The sequence below is a fragment of the Hyperolius riggenbachi genome, chromosome 1, assembly GCF_040937935.1.
Source record: "Hyperolius riggenbachi isolate aHypRig1 chromosome 1, aHypRig1.pri, whole genome shotgun sequence".
Lineage (NCBI taxonomy): Eukaryota > Metazoa > Chordata > Amphibia > Anura > Hyperoliidae > Hyperolius > Hyperolius riggenbachi.
Genome location: NC_090646.1, coordinates 611,039,022 through 611,064,381, shown reverse-complemented (window position 1 = coordinate 611,064,381; position 25,360 = coordinate 611,039,022). Strand labels below are relative to the sequence as shown.

Below are 25,360 nucleotides of genomic sequence, written 5' to 3'. Positions count from 1 at the left end.
GATGTATTGCAGAATTTGTATAAGCTGTAGCAAATAAATCTTTTTCTTTAAGGGTTAATATGCTGTTGCTTATCTATTAGAGCAGAGAGGAAGTTCTGAGTTCAGATCTGCTTTACAAAGTAATCAAGCAGAATGCTTGACTTGGTGACACGCCTAGATACCTGCAGAATTGCCTATTGACCGAGCTATTCCAGTAAGTCGAGAAGGTCAATAGCTTCTGCATATTGCTCATTTCTTGCTTGTTGTCACTGCAGGGGAATCTCACAGGCATGCAGCAAGTCTTTAAGGTAGTGTCTGCTAGGATGTAAAACATTGCTTGAAAATTGAATGTGCTCTTTTCTACAGCCGTTTCTGATTTTATTACATTTTCACAATGCTGATATTTCGGAGCAGTCAGTCCTGCCCCAGCGGTGCCAAGTCTCTTGTGCAATGCCCAGAATGTAACAGCTACCATACTTCATAAGGCTATGGGAGCAGAATGCAATGAAGTGTTGTTGGACTGGACACTGACTAGGATAGAGAGTGCACAGTAATTTATGCCTTAAAGTGGATCCGAGATGAACTTTTACTCATTGCTTAATTGTGTTCCTTTCCTATTGCTAATAGGGCATTCCTCAAGCCAAAAATACTTTTTTGTGTTTGTTCTAATACTCGCCCACAGCTTTTCAGAGAGCCTTGACAGTAGCAAGGGCTTATGGAAGCGCAGTCTGGGCAGGAGGAGGGGGAGTTATTACTAGCCAGAGATTTCCGAGGCAGAGGGGAGGAGGGAGGAGGGGGGGGGGGGATTAGGTTTTTTTTCATAGAAGATGCAGATAAGCCTGCCTCTGTGTAATGTTTACAAACAACATGGCTGCTGTCACTGTTGCTGTGTAAACCATCTAAACTTTAGATAAGATATATAGATAAGTTACTTGTTATAGTTAGTTTTTCATTAAAAGGGCCGGTTTCCACTAGCCGATGCGCCTGGTCTGCGGGTATGCAGACGAAATGCCAGAAGCCGTGCCATGCACAGCTATAGGATTCGCTGCTGCCTGCACGGAAAAATGCTGCAATGTCGGCCGAATCGCTAAGGCAAAACTAAGGGAAAACTATGCAGATTCGGCCCGATTTCTGCAGCAGTGGAAACGGACCCTAAAGGAGGTGACATGAGATAGACATGTGTATGTACAGTGCTGAGCACACAAATACTGTAACTAGGCTGTGTTCCTTTTTTTCTTTTGCTGCCTGAAAGAGTTAAACATCAGATATGCAAGTGACAGTTTCTGTCCGGGTCGGGAACTGTGGGATATGTAAAAAAAAAAAAAAAAAAAAAAAAAAGGTCATAATCATGAGAAGGATAGATTCAATTGTTTCTCATCAGTTTATTTTTAAGCTCATGTTTCCTCATGGTGGTCATTGAGGTGGTCAAAACAGATTGATGCGATCAATATTACGATCAAATCGGAGAATCGTTCACCCGAAAAATCATATAGCTAATGTCCACCTTTAGTGACATGGACTATTCAGCGTATTCTGTAAAGGGCTGCAAAAATGCAGATGCAAGATAATAGTGATGATAGACACACACCGGCAATATCCAAAGCCCTTCAAAGTTTTAGGTTGCTCTAAATTACCAAACAGGCAGAAGTGTGAAGGGCAGTCATGTTCTGCCGACAGCATGCTATATATAATGTATACACTGCATACCAGGCCAGCACAGCCTCACATTATTCTCCCAGCGGCAGCAGAACATACACTTCCTTTACTGTCCTGAGCAGGACTGCACCGGCTCAGACAGGCTCGCTCTGGTATCGGATTACTGTGCAGCCTGTAGATTAATCCCACGACTGGAAGGAATGGGAGCACAATGCTCTGCACAGATCCCGCGCACTACTTTACATTCGCCTGATAGAGTACAATAACACGCTCGCACTCGGTAACGTGGGCCACAAAGAGGGCCTGCTAAAGGAGAAAAGAACAAAACTCTCAGATCAAATTCACACTTCTGCTCTTGTCTGCGGTGGGAGCTATTTTTTTTTTTTTTTTAAATAAACATACAAAGCAACTACAACGGAGTCATTTCCATTGAGAACACAACGTTGCTGTACACAAGAAAAGCATACAGTGTTGTGTGAACACACCCTTTTCATGCTTTCCTGTACTGGCAAGACAGAAATTCTGATGTGAGGAAAATGCTAAGGGTCGGTTCCCACTGGGTGCCGTATCCATTTCCAAATTGGACGCGGCACCCGTAGTGTTGTGAAGCAAAATCAGATATAGGGATTCGGATGTGTGCTGAGGCAACTGCAAACTGATTTGGACAACAAGACAAATAACATTTAGATTTCTCCATGTGGACTCAAAGTGCCAGAGCTGTAGCCAATAGGGCGCGCTCAGTAGGTAGTAGCAGTGTTAGGGCGTCTAGCCCAAGAGCTCCTTACTAAATAGGTGCTGGCTTACTGAACAAGAAGAGCAGAGATTTGAGCACAGGTCAGCTGTGTCAGAGGCAGAGCACTTAATACTATTCAGCCACCTGCAAGCCAATTGTCTGAAAAGGCAGCGTTTCCTCGTCCAGCTCACGTGCAGGGAAACGCTGAGAATTCAAGGCCGTGCAGAGTAGTAGTTGGCGAACAAACTGTCCATCGACGTATCTTCTCTACACTGCCGGGCTCTGCTTTCTGTCTCTTCTATCCCGGTGGTCTGTGTCACAAGACAAACATTAGTGGCTAAACACTACAGGCACCGTGGCATGTACCTTATGTGACCACTAAAGGCTTCTACCATTTATGATGTGCCAAGCGCTGAGGAGAGAAGAGACAGGAAGGAGAGCCCGGCGGTGGAGAAAAGAGACAGGAAGGAGAGCCCGGCGGTGGAGAAAAGAGACAGGAAGGAGAGCCCGGCGGTGGAGAAAAGAGACAGGAAGGAGAGCCCGGCGGTGGAGAAAAGAGACAGGAAGGAGAGCCCGGCGGTGGAGAAAAGAGACAGGAAGGAGAGCCCGGCGGAGGAGAAAAGAGACAGGAAGGAGAGCCCGGCGGTGGAGAAAAGAGACAGGAAGGAGAGCCCGGCGGTGGAGAAAAGAGACAGGAAGGAGAGCGCGGCGGTGGAGAAAAGAGACAGGAAGGAGAGCGCGGCGGTGGAGAAAAGAGACAGGAAGGAGAGCGCGGCGGTGGAGAAAAGAGACAGGAAGGAGAGCGCGGCGGTGGAGAAAAGAGACAGGAAGGAGAGCGCGGCGGTGGAGAAAAGAGACAGGAAGGAGAGCCCGGCGGTGGAGAAAAGAGACAGGAAGGAGAGCCCGGCGGTGGAGAAAAGAGACAGGAAGGAGAGCCCGGCGGTGGAGAAAAGAGACAGGAAGGAGAGCCCGGCGGTGGAGAAAAGAGACAGGAAGGAGAGCCCGGCGGTGGAGAAAAGAGACAGGAAGGAGAGCCCGGCGGTGGAGAAAAGAGACAGGAAGGAGAGCCCGGCGGTGGAGAAAAGAGACAGGAAGGAGAGCCCGGCGGTGGAGAAAAGAGACAGGAAGGAGAGCCCGGCGGTGGAGAAAAGAGACAGGAAGGAGAGCCCGGCGGTGGAGAAAAGAGACAGGAAGGAGAGCCCGGCGGTGGAGAAAAGAGACAGGAAGGAGAGCCCGGCGGTGGAGAAAAGAGACAGGAAGGAGAGCCCGGCGGTGGAGAAAAGAGACAGGAAGGAGAGCCCGGCGGTGGAGAAAAGAGACAGGAAGGAGAGCCCGGCGGTGGAGAAAAGAGACAGGAAGGAGAGCCCGGCGGTGGAGAAAAGAGACAGGAAGGAGAGCCCGGCGGTGGAGAAAAGAGACAGGAAGGAGAGCCCGGCGGTGGAGAAAAGAGACAGGAAGGAGAGCCCGGCGGTGGAGAAAAGAGACAGGAAGGAGAGCCCGGCGGTGGAGAAAAGAGACAGGAAGGAGAGCCCGGCGGTGGAGAAAAGAGACAGGAAGGAGAGCCCGGCGGTGGAGAAAAGAGACAGGAAGGAGAGCCCGGCGGTGGAGAAAAGAGACAGGAAGGAGAGCCCGGCGGTGGAGAAAAGAGACAGGAAGGAGAGCCCGGCGGTGGAGAAAAGAGACAGGAAGGAGAGCCCGGCGGTGGAGAAAAGAGACAGGAAGGAGAGCCCGGCGGTGGAGAAAAGAGACAGGAAGGAGAGCCCGGCGGTGGAGAAAAGAGACAGGAAGGAGAGCCCGGCGGTGGAGAAAAGAGACAGGAAGGAGAGCCCGGCGGTGGAGAAAAGAGACAGGAAGGAGAGCCCGGCGGTGGAGAAAAGAGACAGGAAGGAGAGCCCGGCGGTGGAGAAAAGAGACAGGAAGGAGAGCCCGGCGGTGGAGAAAAGAGACAGGAAGGAGAGCCCGGCGGTGGAGAAAAGAGACAGGAAGGAGAGCCCGGCGGTGGAGAAAAGAGACAGGAAGGAGAGCCCGGCGGTGGAGAAAAGAGACAGGAAGGAGAGCCCGGCGGTGGAGAAAAGAGACAGGAAGGAGAGCCCGGCGGTGGAGAAAAGAGACAGGAAGGAGAGCCCGGCGGTGGAGAAAAGAGACAGGAAGGAGAGCCCGGCGGTGGAGAAAAGAGACAGGAAGGAGAGCCCGGCGGTGGAGAAAAGAGACAGGAAGGAGAGCCCGGCGGTGGAGAAAAGAGACAGGAAGGAGAGCCCGGCGGTGGAGAAAAGAGACAGGAAGGAGAGCCCGGCGGTGGAGAAAAGAGACAGGAAGGAGAGCCCGGCGGTGGAGAAAAGAGACAGGAAGGAGAGCCCGGCGGTGGAGAAAAGAGACAGGAAGGAGAGCCCGGCGGTGGAGAAAAGAGACAGGAAGGAGAGCCCGGCGGTGGAGAAAAGAGACAGGAAGGAGAGCCCGGCGGTGGAGAAAAGAGACAGGAAGGAGAGCCCGGCAGTGGAGAAAAGAGACAGGAAGGAGAGCCCGGCGGTGCAGAAAAGAGACAGGAAGGTGAGCCCGGCGGTGCAGAAAAGAGGCAGGAAGGAGAACCCGGCGGTGGAGAGATGAGTGATCTTCGGTGCTGCAGTGGTTGTCACCAAATCAAAACGCTAACAACACACTCCCATACCGCCGGCAACATAGCAAAATCTTCCATTCGGTGCGATCAACCGATTTCATATAAAAAAAAAAAAAAATCGACAAGGAATCGATTTTTAGACTCAGTCAAATTATAGAATCAGCCGGATATCGACGCAAAAAAAAAAAAATATCTACCAGTGTATGGCCACCTTCACAGGCCCCAAAGGCGGGGCGATGACTTCAAGTAGAATGAATTAAAGTCAAGTGCCCACCAATCAGATGCCTGCTATAGTTTCATGCAGCAGATTGCAGAATGAGGGTCGACATCTCCTTAGCCTCTGTAATGCGCATACAAAGCGATAAAGCTTTCATTGCAAACAGTTGAAGCTCACTTTGCATAGATCAATTTATACAGTAGTACTCCTTTCCATGTGGCGCCACATAAAAGATTGCTTATCTACATGGGTATCCCCTAAGACATTTCCGCAGGAAGAGGACTTCTCTCTGACTAATAGCTTACGGGAAGGAGTCTTATTACCAGTGAGGAAATTCAAGTACTGTCTATAAAGTAACACGCACTAAACATCCTTCACTTCCACACAACACAGATGAGGAGTAAAAACTCTCGGCTCAGACAGCAACACTGAGGTTACTGCAGTCAGTCGGAAACAGCTCTTCCACAGAAACAACAATTAGGCTAATTGTCGATGACTAATACTACACAATGACACCTGCATAGCCAATGTGAACTTCACATCCCAATCTGCAAACCAAGTGCGGTGTTACAGCCCTGCTGTGTAAACAGATCCAACAGCAATACCTAGCCAAATTACCTCAAATAACTCTCCCATTCTATATCGCTACAGACGACCAACCAGCTACACACAATGCAATTACAGACAGAGAGAGACCACTCTCGCCATGTTGAAAATGTACCTTACAGATTTATTCCAACATCTGAACCCCAAAATACTAACGTTAACCTCCTTAACTACTAAAGCGACCCATTGACATAAAACTTTATTCTGCAGACGTTAAGCCAACAAGCAACTATGGCAACGTAAGGAATCATTGCGCAATCGCTCTTAGGGCGATTTTGAAAATTGCCGGCGCTTAAAAAAAAAGCCAAAATTGCCCTTAGTGTGAACAAGTCCTCAGTGCACTTCGACAGAGAGCACATGTCTTAGAAGTGGCTGCAGGTAGAGCCTCCTGATACATTTAAAGTGACAACACGTGCAGGGAGCTTTGCATTATCAGACATTGCAGGGCTCAAAACCAAGTGTCTCAGCATGCATGACCGCTAAGTGCACCTTGACAAAGAGCACCTGTCTTAGAAGTGGCTGCAGGTAATGGAGCAGTGCTTTTCAGCGCAGGTAGATTTGGGCGCAGCCGGCGCCACCGCAAGCTAGAATAGGAATTACTTGTATAGCGGCGCTCAGTGAGTAACGTCGGCTCTGTCAGAAGACGGAGCCGAAGTTGTTTAAAATACACAGTACTTTGGCCTCCAGCAATCGCTGGAAGCCGAATTATATCATTCCCCCACTATCCATGGTCCATGGCGGCCTGGAGGGGGAATAGTAATTAACACGGCCTGGACTTGTGTAGAAGCAGGATCAGCCATATAACAGCTGTATCCTGCGCCCAAGTCTACCGGCGCCGATTTCATATGTATGCGCAGGTAAAGCCTCTGGGTGTAGATTCACCAGTAAAGCCTTGTACACAGACAAGATAATCCTTAGGCCAAGGTCACAGTTAAAATCGCATGCGGTTTCCCCATAGCGGGAAATGCATTAAATTCAGCTAAGTGTGACCCTAGCCTTAGTCAAGAGAATAGTTTTGGACCCATAGAAGGGTCACTAAAATAGCCTTCCATGAATGAGCGTAGTGTCTTTTTACCTCCTGGCTGTGTGAAGCTGCTTGTTAGTTCACCCGTAGAACAGCGCAAGTTACTCGGCTATGGTCAAAAAGTGTTTGCGCATGTGCCCGAGGAAGGGGGGGGGGGATATGGGCGTTTATATACCTTGGAAGGGAGAAGCCTCTAAATCCTAAAGAGGCTTTCCCCATCCTCCTCAGCAGAGGCGATGTAGCGCTGGGACCCCTGAAAATGTGCTTGTTGGCGCTGGGCACAGGCACACTAGCAGCTTTCTGCTTGGCCTCCAGCGGTCATAGCCAAGCCCGATTGGGTCCACTCTACTGCACCTGCGCTGTAGAGCGGATCAATTTGGATTCGCCAGAATGGAAAGCCGCTAGTGTTCGGAGGAGCCAGGGCTGGATCGGGCTGGCTGAGGAGGAGGAGGGGAGAAGCCTCATTAGGATCCAAAGGCTTCTCCCTACTGAGGTAAGAATATGTTGTTTCTGTCACTGATTGTTAAACAAGCAGGCAGGCCCTGCACGCATTATGTGTGATGTTACAATAGACAAAGATGACTGTGCGAGGAACTGAGTGTATACACTGATGACACAGCAGCACCTGTGTGAACTAGACCCTAACCCCTCATTCTTCATTCTCCATAGCCACAGCAGATTTCCGGGATCACAGCTTCCTGTGGTATGTTTTACAAAGCTGACAAATGCTGGAGTGTGCTTCTAGCTGTACAGAGCGGAGGAAGACATTTTCCAGGCTGCAATTATGTTCAGTGAAAGCTGTTCTAGCAAGTGCTCCATGAGGTACAGACAGCACTCTGACAAGCAGTAATGTATGGTGACCAAGAGGAAACTCACATATGGCCTGTTTCACAGGAGGGGCTTAACTGCACACCTATCAGGCAGTTCAGCCTTTAGTCTGTCAACCTACCAACTTTTCTACTTCCTGATTCAGGAAAGCAGACATATTGGTAATGGCCTGTTCTTTCAAATGAGCTTATCTGCCACCTCTGCCATGACAGGGGAGAGATCAAATTACAACTTGTGATAAGACACAAATGAGGAGGAATTAGACTAAACGCTAAACTCTCTAAATACACACAGGGTGCTTTTCTCTAGGTTTTCCTTGTGTCCTGTGCAAGAGTTCATGTCCACTTTCAGTTGTCCTTTAAAATAAGGCTTTAATCAATAATGCAATGTACTTGTGATCAGTCGCTGTTTCCCATATTGCCTATGGTTAAAATGCATTTGCTCCGGGCACCGATAAGACCACATCGGCCCATCCAAGCGGACACGGCACTATCCACTCCCGCTGCCAGTTAGGAGGTCAGGTTCAAGTGGGAACCCAGCCTGAAGGATTGCCCATTATATTCCTGTGTCAGGCAGACTGACCCCTATCTCCCCTTTTCCTATTCCTGGCTGTAATCAGACAGGGATAGGCCTTTATCTGTCTGCAGACAGCAGTAATCTGTAGAAGCTACAAGTCATTTACTTAATAGTCTGTTCCCATAATGAGATCACAAAACGATTGAGTACACAACAGACAGATAACAGCTGAAAAGTAGTTTAGTTGATACTAGGAAGATTGGAGGTTGTAGGGTGACAAGAATGTAGATAGAAAAATATGCCTCTGCCACACATTACTGGATGAGAAGTGTCTAAATGGAAACAGAAAACAAGCCATAAAAAGTTAAACTGATAATACCAAGTAGTCTGGTTACTGATATATGACATTGAAGTTTTGCTGCATTTTTTTTATGGAGTGGGAACCAGTAAAAGTGGACTTATATGAAAGCTATTTACACAAATAGGCCTGCAACAATAGGTCAGTCTTGCCTAAAACAAATCATCCTTTCTTCCAGATTTTGCCGGTCTCAGGTCCTGCTGCCACTCAAGTGCTATGCCCCACCCCTCCCCCACAGTTCTATCCCCACCCCTGTGACAACCCACCCTTGCACTGGTGCAGAGAATGGGGAGGAAGTGCCAGAAAAGTTTGGCCATCCCAGCCATTCCTTGCTAGGACACGCCCCATGACATCACAACATGCACGTATGCTCAGAGCGTTATACACCAGGCACATAGAGAACCACAGAGCTCCCTCCCAACACGGAAGTGGAGTGAAGTCTATGACTGCTGGTTGTAGAGACCTTCATTCTGTTCATCTGAACAAGTGAACAGTGGTTCCAGCACAGGAAGCAAAGGGAATTCTGCTCAACTCTTGTAGAAGTCTAATCAGAAAAGTTAAAGGCTGCACTTGGGAACCAGGAGGGGTTAATGGCTGCACTGCATAAAGTATTGCAACAATTAAAGTGGATCTGAACTCTTGAACAGGACAGAAAGAAAGAAAACAGAGAAATACATCCTCTATGTATTTAGAGAGTTTAGCCTAATTCCCCCTCATTGGTGACTAATCATAACTGTAATTTGATCTCTCCGCTGGATGAGCTCAGGAATCCTGGCAGAGCAACTAATTTGTAAACTCAGGGTGTTAACCCTATGTCTGCTTCCATGAAAGCAGGAAGTAGACACTGCAGATATATTGCAGGATTTGTATCAGATGTAATAAAAAAATGTTTTACGTTAAAGGTTGTTATGCTGTTGCTTATCTTTTAGGGCTCGTTTCCACTATCGCAAATCCGCATGCGTTGGCACATGTAATGTAAGTGGATGGGCCCGTTTCTACTGTAGCGTTGTTGAGGTGCGTTTTTTTCAGCGGTGAAAAAAACGCACAAAAGAGCCGCAGAATTCGCCTGCGAGTGGAATGCATGCAAATCGCAGGCAATGTATTTATCAGGGAAATCGCATGCGTTTTTCTTACGCTTTTTTTACGCGATTACGCGTGCGATTCCACATAGGAACCAATGTAAATTAACACAGGCAGTGACATGGTTAAAAACGCATTTAGCCTAACCGCATGCGTAATCGCGTAAAATAACGCGTAAAAAACCGCACCTGCATGCGATTTCATTAGCGACGGAATCCGGCGATTCCGCACCGCAATAGTGGAAACGAGCCCTTAGAGCAGAGAGGAAGTTATGAGTTCAAGTCTGCTTTAAGCGGAGGGGTGAGATCAGAAATGTAGGTCTGACTCGCATACAAGTTGACCCCTATACTTTTAGTCAGACCAGACCAAAATTTCGACTTATAGCCGGGGGTGTCAAGTGCAAGACTAAAAGCGCAGCATCGCTGGGAGCTGTGTCCGGAGCATACCATTACTACATGTGTTGTGTTGAGGTTTGCAAACAAGTATCTCCTCACTGAAAACTTTTACAGGAAGCCAGGTTGCAGCGCTTTGGAAAAGGAACTGCATGCATTTTAGAGGGGAATGGCCTGTGGGCAATTTTCGGCTAACAACTTCTAAGAACACGGAATGAGCACGAATAGTCACGCCACACGCATATACGTTACTGTCATGTTTACCACCATGTGACTGTGCTGTCAGTTGAGATGTCTCATTCACAGGCACATCTATTTATACATCATGCTGGTTCCTCATTTTCACTGTTTTCCTATGTGCAAATGCAGAAGCAGTGGCGTAGCAACAGGGGGATGAGGAGCACCGGAGCCCCTGGACCAGAGGACCCCACTAGGGGCTCTCCTTCAAACTTAGCATTTCTAAAGCTTGCAATAAACCATGTACAGTTAGTCATTAAAGTGGATCCGAGATAAACTTTTACTCACTGCATAATTGTGTTCCTTTCATATAGTTTATAGGGCGTTCCTCAAGCCAAATACTTTTGTTTTAATACTCAAATTCCCTATAAACTAAACAAGCCTCGCCCACAGCTTCTCCAGAGAGCCTTGGCACTATGAGCTTTAGTAGCAAGAACTTATGGGAGCTCAGTCTGGGCAGGAGGAGGAGGTTACTAGCCAGAGATATCAGAGGCAGAGGGGAGGAGGAGAGTGAAGTTTTCACAGGCTGAGGGCTGGAGATACAGATCAGCTTGCCTGTGTGTAATGTGACAAACAGAACATGGCTGCTCTCATTGTATCACAGAAAAAAAATAACCATACTGCTGAAGCTGTTTGCAGCTAGATTTGCTGTGTAAACTATCTAAAAACTTTAGATAAGATATATAGACAAGTTACTTGTTATAGTTTTTCATCTCGGATCCGCTTTAAAGGTATAACCGGAATCAACATTTGTTGCTTTTATTTGTTACCAGTTTAGAGTTACAGGAAGTGAAGGGTACCTAGCTGCTAAAGACTCTCTGAGACACTTTTTTGCTTACACATTATCTTCAAGTTTTACAAGGTTATTGATCACATGACATACATTCATCAGGCATTTCATTCATGGCTAGATGGTGTAATGGTTAAGGGCTCTGCCTCTGACACAGGAGACCAGGGTTCGAATCTTGGCTCTGCCTCTTCAGTAAGCCAGCACCTATTCAGTAGGAGACCTTTGGCAAGTCTCCCTAACACTACTACTGCCTATAGAGCGCGCACTAGTGGCTGCAGCTTTGGCGCTTTGAGTCCGCCAGGAGAAAAGCGCAATATAAATGTTATTTGTCTTGTCTTTGTCATAAGGTATTTCCATCTTCCAAATACTGTCAAAGACCACTAATGTATTTTTTATTTTTGTAGAACACGAAGAGCAAAATCCATTCACTAAGCGTAAACATCCTGGCCTTAGAGAAAGGGGAGGGTGGGGGTGCCATTAAATCTGGTTTATTCAACCCCCACAAAGAGAAATGATGATCTATTACATTTTATCCCAATCCTGCTTTCATGAGTGTTTGCACATCGCCACAGATGGTTCATAACCTCTACTTAGTTTTCAGGAAAACTGCAACTAGTCTTGACTTCAGCCGGTCACTTAGGGCCCTTTTCCACTAGCGGCGATTGTGATGCTGAGTCGCAAAATGCTAGTGATTTTAAAATCGCTACAGTTTGCTTTTTAACATAGGAATCGTGGTAGGCAATTTCCACTACCGCAATTTGTTTTTAACAAGTGCGATCGCGCCGCGGAGCGATTTTTGCCGCGATTTTGCTATTCGGTGCATTGCATAGCAAAATCGCAATAGCTGGGAAATTTTGTACTTTTGCTGAATCGCAATCGCTAGAGTTTAGCACGAACGCTAGCGATTGCTAGTGGAAAAGGGCCCTTAGAGCCTATTTCCGTTACTTTTGCTCCACATGCGATTTAAGCAGGGAAACATTGCCTATTCTGTCAATAAGCTTGCCGCCTGCATATGATGCCGTTGTGGTAACCTATCAGATATTGAATACTATAGGAGGTGGTTAGGCAGTGTTAGGCAGAGGGGATGAGAGGGGAGGCAACTGTTAGGACCCATCCACACTATAAGCGCTTTGTTGAGCACTTTGTGATTGATTAGCGCTTTGAGCGTTTTTTTTAAAATGTCTCCCATCCACTTTCATTAAAATCACGGTAAAAATCACCGCGATCGCATGTACGCAAAATTGTTTACGCGATTTTTACCGCAAGTGAATGGGAGACATTTTTGAAAAGCGCTAATCAATCGCAAAGTGCTCAGAAAAGCACTTATAGTGTTGATCCGGCTTTAGGCAGAGGATGGGTAAGGGGTTTTTTTAGGCACAGGGTAGGGTAGGTTAGGTATGGGTGGAAGGTAGTTTTAGGCACAGGATAGGGCAGGTTACCGCTAGACAGAAAGGTTGGAATGTTCATGTGAGGTGGCGGAATGGTAGAGGTAGCAAACTGAGGAAGTTGCAAATATTTTCACTACACGGAGCATTTTATGCAACTTGTCAGAATCTGCACCCCATAAGAGAAGAATGGTAGAGGTTGCAAATTCTGACAAAGTTGCATTTATTTTTACCACACCGGTGAGGTTTGGACAGCATGCTGCAGTTTACCACAACCTACATCCGAATCCCTAAAGCCGTGCATGTCACGGCTACAGGGATTCAAATGCGCACTCCCTTCACTGCAAGTGCCTGCACGCCTCCTGCAAGATGCACGCCTCCTGCAAGATGCACGCCTCCTGCAAGATGCACGCCTCCTGCAAGATGCACGCCTCCTGCAAGATGCACGCCTCCTGCAAGATGCACGCCTCCTGCAAGATGCACGCCTCCTGCAAGATGCACGCCTCCTGCAAGATGCACGCCTCCATAGTAGAAACTGACCCTTCTAGTGTACTTTACCCCTTCCTTTGTGAAGGTATAGCACACTGCAACCTACAAGGCAGCAGGTACACATTTATAATACACCATGATCAATGAATGTTCAATTTATGTTGACATTAACTTTACTGTGACTTTTTAAGCCCCGGTTCACTGGCCTAACCAAACAGGTATTTAATAATGTCTTGTTTGCCAAGTATGATATCATAGTCTGAACGGGGATTAGCAAAGTGCCAGAAATCAAGACTTCATCAAGTAAAATCCGGGCGAGATCGTGCATGCTGTGACTGGCCTGCAGAGGTGAGCCTTTGTCATCCACCTGAAAAGCGTACGGGCGATAAAGACCTTCGCAGACGCACAAGTGACTGGTGATTAAAACTTTAATGTCCAAATGGATTAAGGATGCGGTAAGCAATTAAACACCTGTCCTATCACTCCTTATCCTCATTAGCGCCTGTTAAGAGCTCATCCGGGGTTTAGCAAGGCAAGTAATCAGTGTTTAAGAAGGGAAGATCGCATGGCTTCATTACTGCCAGGATGCAGGCTGAGTCAGTGGCATATTAAGAGGTAACAAATTAACTTCAGGAAAATGAACCGTAGGCTGTGTGAACTGCCTGGGGAGGGAATGCCTCGCTAAGGTCACTGTCATACAAATGCTTCCAGTGTCAGTTATGTGGTTTGAGAATTGCTATGAAACCTGAAGCGAGAAGTATATGGAGGCTGCCATAGTTAAGCCACTTTCAGGCAGACGGCTGAACGGCGCTTGCCGAGCAGATCAGTCCTCCATCTGCCAGTGCAATTTGGGCGCAATTTAAAGTGAACCAGAGACGAAGCACCCTTATGTATTTTACCATATATATCAGTGGGAACATTAGAGAAAACACCTACACTGCTCAGCCTGCTTGTTGTTATCAGCCCTGATAAAATCCCTGACTGAGCATTCAGTCTGGCTTTGCTCAGGAATCATTATAGCTGAGTAGGTCTTCTCTGAAGTCTTTTCAACCCTGAGCCTGCCCCCCCCCCCCCCCCCTTCTGGCTCTGCTTTGTCCTTTCTGTATACTTGCAGCATCACAGAGAGCTGTGATGAGATGGGAGGAGCTGCTAATGTAAGGGTATATTGAAAAAAAAAGTTGTTTTTTGTTTGTTTGTTTTTTAGAAATGGTGATTTCATTTTGCACACAGCCCACTAAATAGTCTTTTCTGATGAACTGTGTTTTGCATGGAGTTAGTATAAAATAAAAAAAACACACAAAAAGGGCACACGAGAGCGGCGAAAATACCAGGTATAGTATTTAATTTTGTAAAATCTATTGGGGGATATTTTTATTTTGTGCCAAAGTGTTGATCTCTGGTTTCCGTTAAATACAGACAAATTGTAACGGTTGTAACACCATCAGTGTTCTCCCCAGATATTAGAAACATCTAATCTGCATGCTTGTTCAGGGTCTGTGGCTAAAATTATTAGAGGCAAAGGTTCAGCAGGATAACCAGGTAACTGGTATTACTTCAAAGGAAATAAATAAGGCGGCCTCCATATCCCTCTCACTTCTGGTGTCCTTAAAGAGAATCTGTACTCTAAAATTCTTACAATAAAAAGCATACCATTCTATTCATTATGTTCTCCTGGGCCCATCTGTGCTGTTTCTGCCACTCCCTGCTGCAATCCTGGCTTGTAACTGCCAGTTTTAGGTATTGTTTACAAACAAAAGACATGGCTGCTAAAAGCTTGTAATAGGCTGAGAGTGGCTGAGTCTGACTCATACAGAGCATGCAGGGGGCCTGGAGAGGGTGTGTATAGCTTCTATCCTATTACAAGCAGAACAGCACATTCCAGCCTGAGCCCAACAAAGCTGTCAGAAGAAAGAGGATTAGATTATATAACAGATAACACAGCCACTGTGCAACTAGGAAAGGCTGCAGTAATCCAGACCACATCAGAACAGATATAGGAACGTATAGGATAGAAGAAATAAGGATGAAACTTTTGTTACAGAGTCTCTTTAAAGTTCCGTACCAAGCTGAAAGTCACTTTATTACCACAGTGTGGATGCAAGTGAAAAATCTTTCAAGGGCACAAATACATGATTTGCACATTTTACGATCTGTCCTAGAGATGCCATATGGATCTTATTTCTCATTGTGCAGATGTTACATTTTCAAAAGCCTTCTGTTTAAAAATAGGATGCATAGGAAAGGTTGGCAGGTAAAGGTAACAAATGAGTCAAGAAACCCAGGGCGGTGGAGTCGGTACAAAAATCATCCAACTCGGACACAGTTTATGAAACCACCGACTCCAGGTACCCAAAATTGCTCCAACTCTGACTCCACTGCCCTTGCAGGGCCATGGAATGGGTACAAAAAAAAAATCATCCGATGAGTTTATGAAGCCTCGGACTCCGGTAACCAAAACTTGCTCCGAATCCTCGACTCCAACTCCACCAGGGCTGTGGAGTCGGTACAAAAATCATCCGTCTCCTCAGTTTATTAAACCGACTCCAGGTACCCAAAATTGTTCCGACTCCTCAGTCTAATTTTTACAAAGGCTATGGATTTGGTTCAAAAAAAAAAATCATCCAACTCCTCAGTTTACTGAAACCACTGACTCCATTCCGACTCCACAGTCCTGCAGCAAACAATCAAACTTTGGTAGAAATCTGATACCGAACTGGTCAAATTGCCGAGCCCTTACAAACTAGCAACTTCACTCGGATGGCTCTGGATACCTGATATTCTGCTAGCTACACACCATACAATTTTCTGTTAGATTCGTCTGTTAGATTTACCTACAACATGGAAAAAAGCTATCTGGCAGGTAAATCTAAGAGAAAATTGTATGGTGTGTACCGAGCGGGTCTGTGCCGGGTGGAAGCTGCTCATTCTTCTAGGTCTTTAACACTTCCTCGTACAGCCCCGACTCGTGTGTGCGCAATAAATATGCACTCATCATCATAACTACCAATGAAAATTCTCCCTGTTGCTAGGGAGAATTGGTCTATTGCATCCTATGGAAATCCCCATGCTTCTGCTGACCTTCAGGCTGAGTACAGAGGGACCGAGTGGCAGCAGGACACGTGGGTGGCGACCGATTCAGATGGGCGTACGTGGAGTGGATGCAAAATGGACAGAGTGCATCTGTTTGGCAGATGCGCTTACCATGCTCCGTTGCATCCGCTCAAGCGGGACCAGTTGCGGACGAGTCAAGCGGTGACTTTGAACGACGAGGGAGCGATCAGGCTGGAGGAAGCCCTAGGTATGTATACATTTTTTTATTTGGCCCAATCTCATGTACGCTTTAAGAATGTTTAATGTTTACACACGCTTACGCTTTAAGAATGTTTACACTTGTACACGCAAGCAAATATTTACTTCTACATTGATCGGATTGCATGTCCATTGATCAGCAGTGAATTCATTTGGAAATTTCCAGTGCTATAATTTTTTGGTTGTTGATTTGGCAGTAAATATCGACAGGTTGTATACATGCAAACGACTGATCGATGCTGTGACAGTAGCAGGAAACTCAACATCAACAAGAGATTGGAAGGAAAAGCCATTGTACATGTGTATTTGTTGATTTGGTATTCTCAGATGATACGAAAACAGGACAGAAAATCTATTTGGTATGAACCACTATCCAAACACGTCGGCAGGAGATCTATTAGTATATAAGCTTAATATAACTGAACAGAGCTTCTCACTAAGAAACCACACAAGCTAAACAGCAGAAACTGCAGCAGCATATTCCAGACTTTTCGTTTGTTTCAAACCAGCAGATGGCAGTTTTAGGTCAAAAAGCAACTTTGCTTAAGAGCCAACGAGCTGCACATAATTCTGCACTTAACCTTTTCCGTTATCAACCAATAAAAAGCACAGAATTCTGTGCAAGTTAGAAACAAAACTAGTCACAATTTTATAGGTGTAACCAGGGCTGTGGAGTCGGTACAAAAATCTTCCTACTCCAACTCCTCAGTTTATGAAACCACGACTCCGACTCCAACTCCAACTCCGGGTAACCAAAATGGCTCCGACTCCTTAGTGTAATACTTAACCGGGCTGTGGATTTTGTACAAAAATCACCAGACTCCGACTCCTCAGTTTATGAAACCATGACTCCGACTCCAACTCCGACTCCGGGTGCCCAAATTTGCCCCGACTCCGACTCCACAGCCCTGGGTGTAACTGCATCACAAACGAACCACGCATTGCTGATTATACGTTGGCTGCGAAAGTCAGCAATGTTAACACACCCGCATCATAAATCCAGGCAAATTAAAAGATCTATATAAAATAATGAGATGCAAGTCGCTGCCAAACTGTATACTGCATAAAGCAACAATATTACAAGAGAGCTGATAGCTTAAAGCAGACCTGAATTCTAAATTTCCTCTCTGCTCTAAAAGATAAGCAACTGCATAATAACTTTTAAAGAAAAAAACAGTTCTCTGCTACAGCTACGGTAATATAAATCCTGCAATAAATCTGCAGTTTGTCTACTTCCTGCGTTAATGGAAGCAGACATATTAATATCCTGTGTTTACAAATTAGCTGCTCTGAGGGGGCAGTCAGCTGACATAGCTGAGAGATCAAATTGCACTTGTGATTAGACACAGGCGAGGGGAATTAGACAGGCTAAACTCTCTAAACACACACAGGGTACATTTCTCTGTGTTTTCCTTCTGTCATGTGCAAGAGTTCAGGTCCACTTTAACCACTTAAGGACCGCGTGTTTTTTCTGTTATCTGCTGCGTGAGCTCTGCAGCCCACAGCACAGATCGTGTTGCAGGCAGGGCGATCAGACTTCCCCCCCCCCTTTTTATCCCCACTAGGGGGATGTCCTGCTGTGGGTGTCTGATCGCCGCCGCCTGTTTGTGGGTAGCGGGGGGGGCTCCTCAAAGCCCCCCTCCGCAGGGCTATGCCCCCTCCCTCTCCTTCACCTGTTTTCCTCCTCTGTATGGGCAGTACAGGACGGCGGTCCGTCCGGTACCGCCTCTGATAGGCTTCAGCCGATCTCCTTTACGGCGCTGCTGCGACAGCAGGGCCATACAATGTAAACACAGGGGATTTCTTCCCCGCGTGTTTACATTTCGCCTGCGAGCCGCGATCGGAGATTCGCAGGATGTTCATGGAGATACCCTCCGTGAGCTGACATGGAACGGCCGTTCGTACGAGCGGCCGTTTCCATGTAAAACCACTTACGACCTGCCGCTGCGCGTTAGGTGGTCGTTAAATTATATAATATATACTTGCAATACTGCAAGAAAAACTTTCAGCTTATTTAGAATAAGAAGGAAACAGAATAATCGTTTAGAACCTAAAAGCTACATCAGTGGTCAGTAACGTGAAGATACAATGCATTCTTGGAAGGATAGCATGAATCTACTGAAAGCAACATGTGACCCAGTCCCCTAAGCGAGCCCCTTTTCTCCTGAAAGCAGGCCAAGTCAAGCTGTTCCTCTCAATACAGCAAAGGCATGCAAGTTTCATTTAGGCAGCTGGATTTCACTAACTATAAATTTAGGATTACCGTCTTATAAATACCAGTAATGGCAGCTTATATTTTTATGATCAGGACTGCTGGTGGCTAAAATTTAGAGCAAAGCTGAAGCGAAAATAAACTTGTGAGATAATAAACTGTATCTGTAGTACAACTAGGAAATAGAACATAAGTAGCAAAGAAAAGACTCTCATAATGTTTTCCAGTACAGGAAGAGTTAAACTTCAGTTACCTATGCAAAAGAGCTTCTCTGAGCTATTGACCATACAATCCTGTTTTCTGAAGCACATAAACAGCCAAGAAACAGTGAGTGACCGTTGAGATAAAGTTTTACTGCAGGGAAGTTCAAAGGGTCATTAGCTCTGCTCTGTTTTATAGCTTAAAGTGGACTTTAACTCTTGCACAGGACAGAAGGAAAAACAGAGAAATGCACTATGTATGTATTTAGATAGTTTAACCTGTCAAATTCCACCTCATTTGTGTCTAATCACAAGTGGTAATTTGATCTATCCCCGTGTCAGCTGACTGCCATGACAGATAAGATAATTTGAAAGCACAGGATGTTAACAATATTTCTGCTTCCATGGAAGCAAGAAGAAGCAGTGCAGATTTATTGTAGGATTTGTATCAGCTGTAACAAAGAAATGTTTTTCTTTAAAGATTATTATGCTATTGCGCATCTTTTAGAGCAAAGAGGAAGTTCTGAGTTCAGGTCTGCTTTAAAATACAGAGCGTGGTTTGTAAACTGCAAATATGACAGAATGATGCAATGTTATACAAAAAGCTATATCACTGAAAACAAAAATACGAGACTCTTCTTTGTTTCTAATGTTCTATTTATTATCAGTACTACCCCTACAATTCATGATATCATTGCAGCAGGGAAATGAAATTATCTACAAGCAATCCACATTTTTGAAACTAGAATGATTCTCACAAAAACAATGTCACTGCTACCCACGCTGTCTAAATGCAGCTGATAGCAGGAGAGAGCCCCCTTGCCCATTGTCTCCTACACAAAGCCTGCAAGCTCTCCATGCAGCACAGGGAAGAGGAAGAGAAAAATCAATAGCCAGCTACAGGAACTATCCCTTCTTTGTGCAAAACCAGCACATTCCTAAGCTCCACAGTTGACTTGGGTGCAAGAATGCCTAGAACAAAGCTCTGTAAAATATTGCTTGCATGAAATCTGCTAGACAGGTGTCACAAACCACACTTTGCATATTTAACTATCAGATAGACAAACGAAAAATCATCAGACAATTCACAAGAGATAACCTAGTCTCAACCAAACAACATGCTGGGAGAGCAGACCAGGACTTACCCAACAGGCCAGGTGTCAATGCTATTAGCAGCAATAGTCAAGTTTGCTCCTTTTTGTAACCAGAGATGTGCCACTGATATAGTCATTGAGCAATCGCCCCAGAAGCAGGGGACATTCTACAGTGTTTGTAAACATTGTGGCTAAAATGATGTCCCCTGTATAATGTTTCTATAAACACAGAATTGAGAGCCATCAGCACACCACTATGAGCACTACACACAGGTTTTCAGATTTTTGCCAGCCTCTCAATAGAAGACCCAAGCAGCTCGGGGTGACCAAAAACTACTAGGAAAAATATAGGGGACTAAAAGAGACCAAAAAGCCCTCCTACTAAAAAGCCAACTCAGTGTAGTTTGTCTTCTTAAAACAGAAGGCATTTGGAATAATACATCTTTAAGTGAGCAACTGTGGTCTCCTACAATGCATCACTACCCAATATGCAAATTTTACCTTTATGCCCCCTGAAGCCAGGCTTACATCCAGATCCAGAACTGCTGGGTGTATACCAAGCCTATAGCTTATAAAATTTACAGAGCCACATCAACCCCAACATGCAGACAGCCTGTTTCGGACGGTTGGTCCTCCTCAGTGCATGGCAGGGATTGATATGCCTCAGCCTCTGTAATACAAAGCCAAGGAATCGGTCCTATAAGAATCACCATACAGCAGCAAGCATGTATAGCCATCAGCAGACCAATCCCAGAAGGAACCAGATAACCCAGCATAGAATTACCTGTAAATCTACAGACTGCAGCCGAGGGGACATTGGTATGTTATTTAGAACTCATCCACACTTTGCTCACAAGCAATCCGTACATCTTTCAGCTCTCTGCAGCTAAAAAGCATAGCCCATAAGGAGGTACCTCTTGGCTGACCTGTAAGGATCTACCAGAGGTCTGCAGTGCAGTCTAGCAACGTGCTCTTCAAACATCCACCCTTGTAAATAGAACTTTCTACTGTTCCAAGGAAAAGAAAAACCCAGTGCATCACTGAATGCTCGAAGAGAACAGTTTCACTCCATATCTTCTTCAGAAGACCACCCCATGGGGTTCAACCGCTGTGTGAAAATTCCCTACATTAAGCGAAGTAGAGAGCAGACATGATGGGACCATATGTCGTATTCCACAGCGAGCAAAGTGCACATCACAAGCATATATAGTTCTAATAAAAGGTACCTGAAATGGAACATCAGATGATACACGAAACAAAATATTTAAAGCTGGTCTAAGAACAGCGATCTAAAGCTGGGGAGATGGACCCTATTGGCAGAAATCTTCTCATTTCTGCATCATAAGCATCAAGTGGCGCAGCAAAGACATCGCATGTGAACCGGAAAATCCAAATCTCAAATTCCTACGAGCAAAGCATGCAAAAGTCTGTGCAGAGCTGCAGAAATCAAGATGAAGTGCATAGAGAAAAAAAGAGTGCAGGGAAGTGGGTGGAGAGAGAGAGAGTGTAGAGAGAGAGAGAGTGTAGAGAGAGAGAGTGTGTAGAGAGAGAGAGAGTGTAGAGAGAGAGAGAGAGAAACAAGAGTGCAGGGAAGAGAGTTGGAAATGCTGGAAAGTGGGTGCAAAGAGAGAAGAGAGTGTAGGGGGGTGCAGAGAGAAGCCATTGGGATTGGGGGGGGGGTGCAGAGAGAGAGAAGAGTGCAGGGGGTGCACAGAGAGAGAGAGAGAGAGAGAAAGAGAAGAGTGCAGGGGGGTGCACAGAAAGAGAGAGAGAGAGAGAGAGAGAAAGAGAGAGAAGAGTGCAGGGGGGTGCACAGAGAGAAGAGTGCAGGGGGGTGCACAGAGAGAAGAGTGCAGGGGGATGCACAGAGAGAAGAGTGCAGGGGGATGCACAGAGAGAAGAGTGCAGGGGGATGCACAGAGAGAAGAGTGCAGGGGGATGCACAGAGAGAAGAGTGCAGGGGGTGCACAGAGAGAAGAGTGCAGGGGGTGCACAGAGAGAAGAGTGCAGGGGGTGCACAGAGAGAAGAGTGCAGGGGGTGCACAGAGAGAAGAGTGCAGGGGGTGCACAGAGAGAAGAGTGCAGGGGGTGCACAGAGAGAAGAGTGCAGGGGGGGGGTGCACAGAGAGAAGAGTGCAGGGGGGGTGCACAGAGAGGAGAGAGAAGAGAGAGAAGAGTGCAGGGGGGTGCACAGAGAGGAGAGAGAAGAGTGCAGGGGGGGGTGCACAGAGAGAAGAGTGCAGGGGGGGGTGCACAGAGAGAAGAGAGAGAGAAGAGTGCAGGGGGGGTGCACAGAGAGGAGAGAGAAGAGTGCAGGGGGGGTGCACAGAGAGAAGAGTGCAGGGGGTGCACAGAGAGAAGAGAGAGAGAAGAGTGCAGGGGGTGCACAGAGAGAAGAGAGAGAGAGAAGAGTGCAGGGGGTGCACAGAGAGGAGAGAGAGAGAGAGAGAGAGAGAGAGAGAGAGAGAGAGAGAGAGAGAGAGAGAGAGAGAGAGAAAGAGTGCAGGGGGTGCACAGAGAGAAGAGAGAGAAGAGTGCAGGGGGGGTGCACAGAGAGAAGAGAGAGAGAGAGAGAGAGAGAAGAGTGCAGGGGGTGCACAGAGAGAGAAGAGAGAGAGAGAGAGAGAGAGAGAGAAGAGTGCAGGGGGTGCACAGAGAGAGGAGAGAGAGAGAGAGAGAGAGAAGAGTGCAGGGGGTGCACAGAGAGAAGAGAGAGAGAGAAGAGTGCAGGGGGTGCACAGAGAGAAGAGAGAGAGAGAGAGAAGAGTGCAGGGGGGGTGCACAGAGAGGAGAGAGAAGAGTGCAGGGGGGGTGCACAGAGAGAAGAGTGCAGGGGGTGCACAGAGAGAAGAGAGAGAAGAGTGCAGGGGGTGCACAGAGAGAAGAGAGAGAGAAGAGTGCAGGGGGTGCACAGAGAGAAGAGAGAGAGAGAAGAGTGCAGGGGGTGCACAGAGAGGAGAGAGAGAGAGAGAGAAAAGAGTGCAGGGGGTGCACAGAGAGAAGAGAGAGAGAAGAGTGCAGGGGGTGCACAGAGAGAAGAGAGAGAGAGAGAGAAGAGTGCAGGGGGTGCACAGAGAGAGAAGAGTGCAGGGGGTGCACAGAGAGAGAAGAGAGAGAGAGAGAAGAGTGCAGGGGGTGCACAGAGAGAAGAGAGAGAGAGAAGAGTGCAGGGGGTGCACAGAGAGAAGAGAGAGAGAGAAGAGTGCAGGGGGTGCACAGAGAGAAGAGAGAGAAGAGTGCAGGGGGTGCACAGAGAGAAGAGAGAGAGAGAGAGAGAGAGAGAGAGGAGTGCAGGGGGTGCACAGAGAGAAGGGGGAGAGAGAGAGAGAGAAGAGTGCAGGGGGTGCACAGAGAGAAGAGAGAGAGAGAAAGAGAAAGAGAGAGAGAAGAGTGCAGGGGGTGCACAGAGAGAAGAGAGAGAGAGTGTGCAGGGGGTGCACAGAGAGAAGAGAGAGAGAGAGAGAGTGCAGGGGGTGCACAGAGAGGAGAGAGAGAGAGAGAGAGAGAGTGCAGGGGGTGCACAGAGAGAAGAGAGAGAGAGAGAAGGGTGCAGGGGGTGCACAGAGAGAAGAGAGAGAGAGAGAGAGAGAGAGAGAAGAGTGCAGGGGGTGCACAGAGAGGAGAGAGAGAGAAGAGTGCAGGGGGTGCACAGAGAGAAGAGAGAGAGAGGAGTGCAGGGGGTGCACAGAGAGAAGAGAGAGAGAAGAGTGCAGGGGGTGCACAGAGAGAAGGGAGAGAGAGAAAGAGAGAGAAGAGTGCAGGGGGTGCACAGAGAGAAGAGAGAGTGCAGGGGGTGCACAGAGAGAAGAGAGAGAGAGAGAGAGAGAGAGAGTGCAGGGGGTGCACAGAGAGGAGAGAGAAGAGTGCATGGGGTGCACAGAGAGAAGAGAGAGAGAAGAGTGCAGGGGGTGCACAGAGAGAAGAGAGAGAGAGAGAGAAGAGTGCAGGGGGTGCACAGAGAGAAGAGAGAGAGAGAGAGAGAGAGAGAGAGAGTGCAGGGGGTGCACAGAGAGGAGAGAGAGAGAGAGAGAAAAGAGTGCAGGGGGTGCACAGAGAGAAGAGAGAGAGAAAAGAGTGCAGGGGGTGCACAGAGAGAAGAGAGAGAGAGAGAAAAGAGTGCAGGGGGTGCACAGAGAGAAGAGAGAGAGAGAAAAGAGTGCAGGGGGTGCACAGAGAGGAGAGAGAGAGAAGAGTGCAGGGGGTGCACAGAGAAAAGAGAGAGAGAGAGAGAGAGAGAGAGAGAAGAGTGCAGGGGGTGCACAGAGAGAAGAGTGCAGGGGGTGCACAGAGAGAAGAGTGCAGGGGGTGCACAGAGAGAAGAGTGCAGGGGGTGCACAGAGAGAAGAGTGCAGGGGGTGCACAGAGAGAAGAGTGCAGGGGGTGCACAGAGAGAAGAGTGCAGGGGGTGCACAGAGAGAAGAGTGCAGGGGGTGCACAGAGAGAAGAGTGCAGGGGGTGCACAGAGAGAAGAGTGCAGGGGGTGCACAGAGAGAAGAGTGCAGGGGGTGCACAGAGAGAAGAGTGCAGGGGGTGCACAGAGAGAAGAGAGAGAAGCATGCAGTGAAGTGCATGCAGAGACAAAAGTGATTGCAGAGAGAGAAAGGTGCATGGGAGTGCAGAGAGAGACAAGAGTGCAGGGAAGTGAATGAAGAGACAAGAGTGCAGGGGAACGAGTGCAAAGAGAGACAGAGAGCAGGAAGAAGCTCGGTGCACACAGACAAGAGTGCAGAACAGATCAGGGTGCAACAAAAGCCCGGGGTGCAGAGAGAGCAGAGTGCCGGGCACACCAGTATGCACAGATTCAGGCACCGGCGATCGGAAGCGCTGCAGACACTCACCCTGCGCCTCTGCCCCCGCCTCTGCTCGGGCCGTCCCGGGGGCCACAGGAAGGGGTCTCGGGGGCCGGGGTTTGGGTGTCGGAGGGCTGATCTTCTTCCGGCCGATGTACTCCACGTAGGTGCCGGGGAAGTCGCCCCTCTCGCCCGTGTCCTCGTTATAGCCGTTGAGCCATCCGATCTGCTCGGGTCTAGCCTCGCTGCCCTCCCCGCAGCCCAGGGCCACCAGGGTGCCGCGGTTGACGGTGAGGGTGTCGCCCACCCGCAGGTCGATGTCCTCGTCCCGCTCCTTCTTGTAGGGGTACAGGGCCCGGTACTGATATCCCTCCGCGCTCATGCTGCTGCTTCTGGGACCGCTCCGTGCAATAGAGAGAACGCCGCAGATCACACAGTGCCCGGGGACTGCCTGGAGTCGGAGGCACCGCAGCTAGCTGTCATGTCTCTGCCTGCCTTCCTGCCTCCCTGTCCCGCCGACACGCGAGCCGCTGCCTGGGAGAGACTCGCAGCACAAGGCGAGCCAGATGCAGCCAGGCACGGGAGGGAGGGGAAGGGCACAGGCGCTGAGCTGGCCTACTGCGCATGCGCAGATTCCCAACGCGTCCAGCCTGTCCGCAGCTGTCACTCAGCCGTCCGATAGCGTCTCCGGATAGGCTGCGGGCAGGTCGTACGCCGCTGCGTGGGCGGGGCCAAGGGGGGCCATCTTTTTAATGGGCAGCCGGGCTTGTTGCCATGTGCGTGTGAAACTGCTGGGGAAGATTTCAGAACAAACCTCCCTGTGCGAGTCCAGCTCAGCTTGTGAGCGGACA

At 47.8% G+C, this 25,360-nt stretch overlaps 1 protein-coding gene across 1 annotated transcript in view; it reads right to left on the bottom strand.

Annotated features, from left to right (window-relative positions):
* The window catches only part of PIK3R1 (phosphoinositide-3-kinase regulatory subunit 1), a 111,053-nt gene extending 85,946 nt beyond the window's left edge, over window positions 1–25,107 (bottom strand). The window contains exon 1 of the mRNA XM_068250050.1: window positions 24,558–25,107. Coding sequence (XP_068106151.1) covers window positions 24,558–24,891 — 334 coding nt within the window. The 5' untranslated portion in view covers window positions 24,892–25,107. The remainder of the gene's footprint in view (window positions 1–24,557) is intronic.
* Window positions 25,108–25,360: the final 253 nt, after the last annotated feature.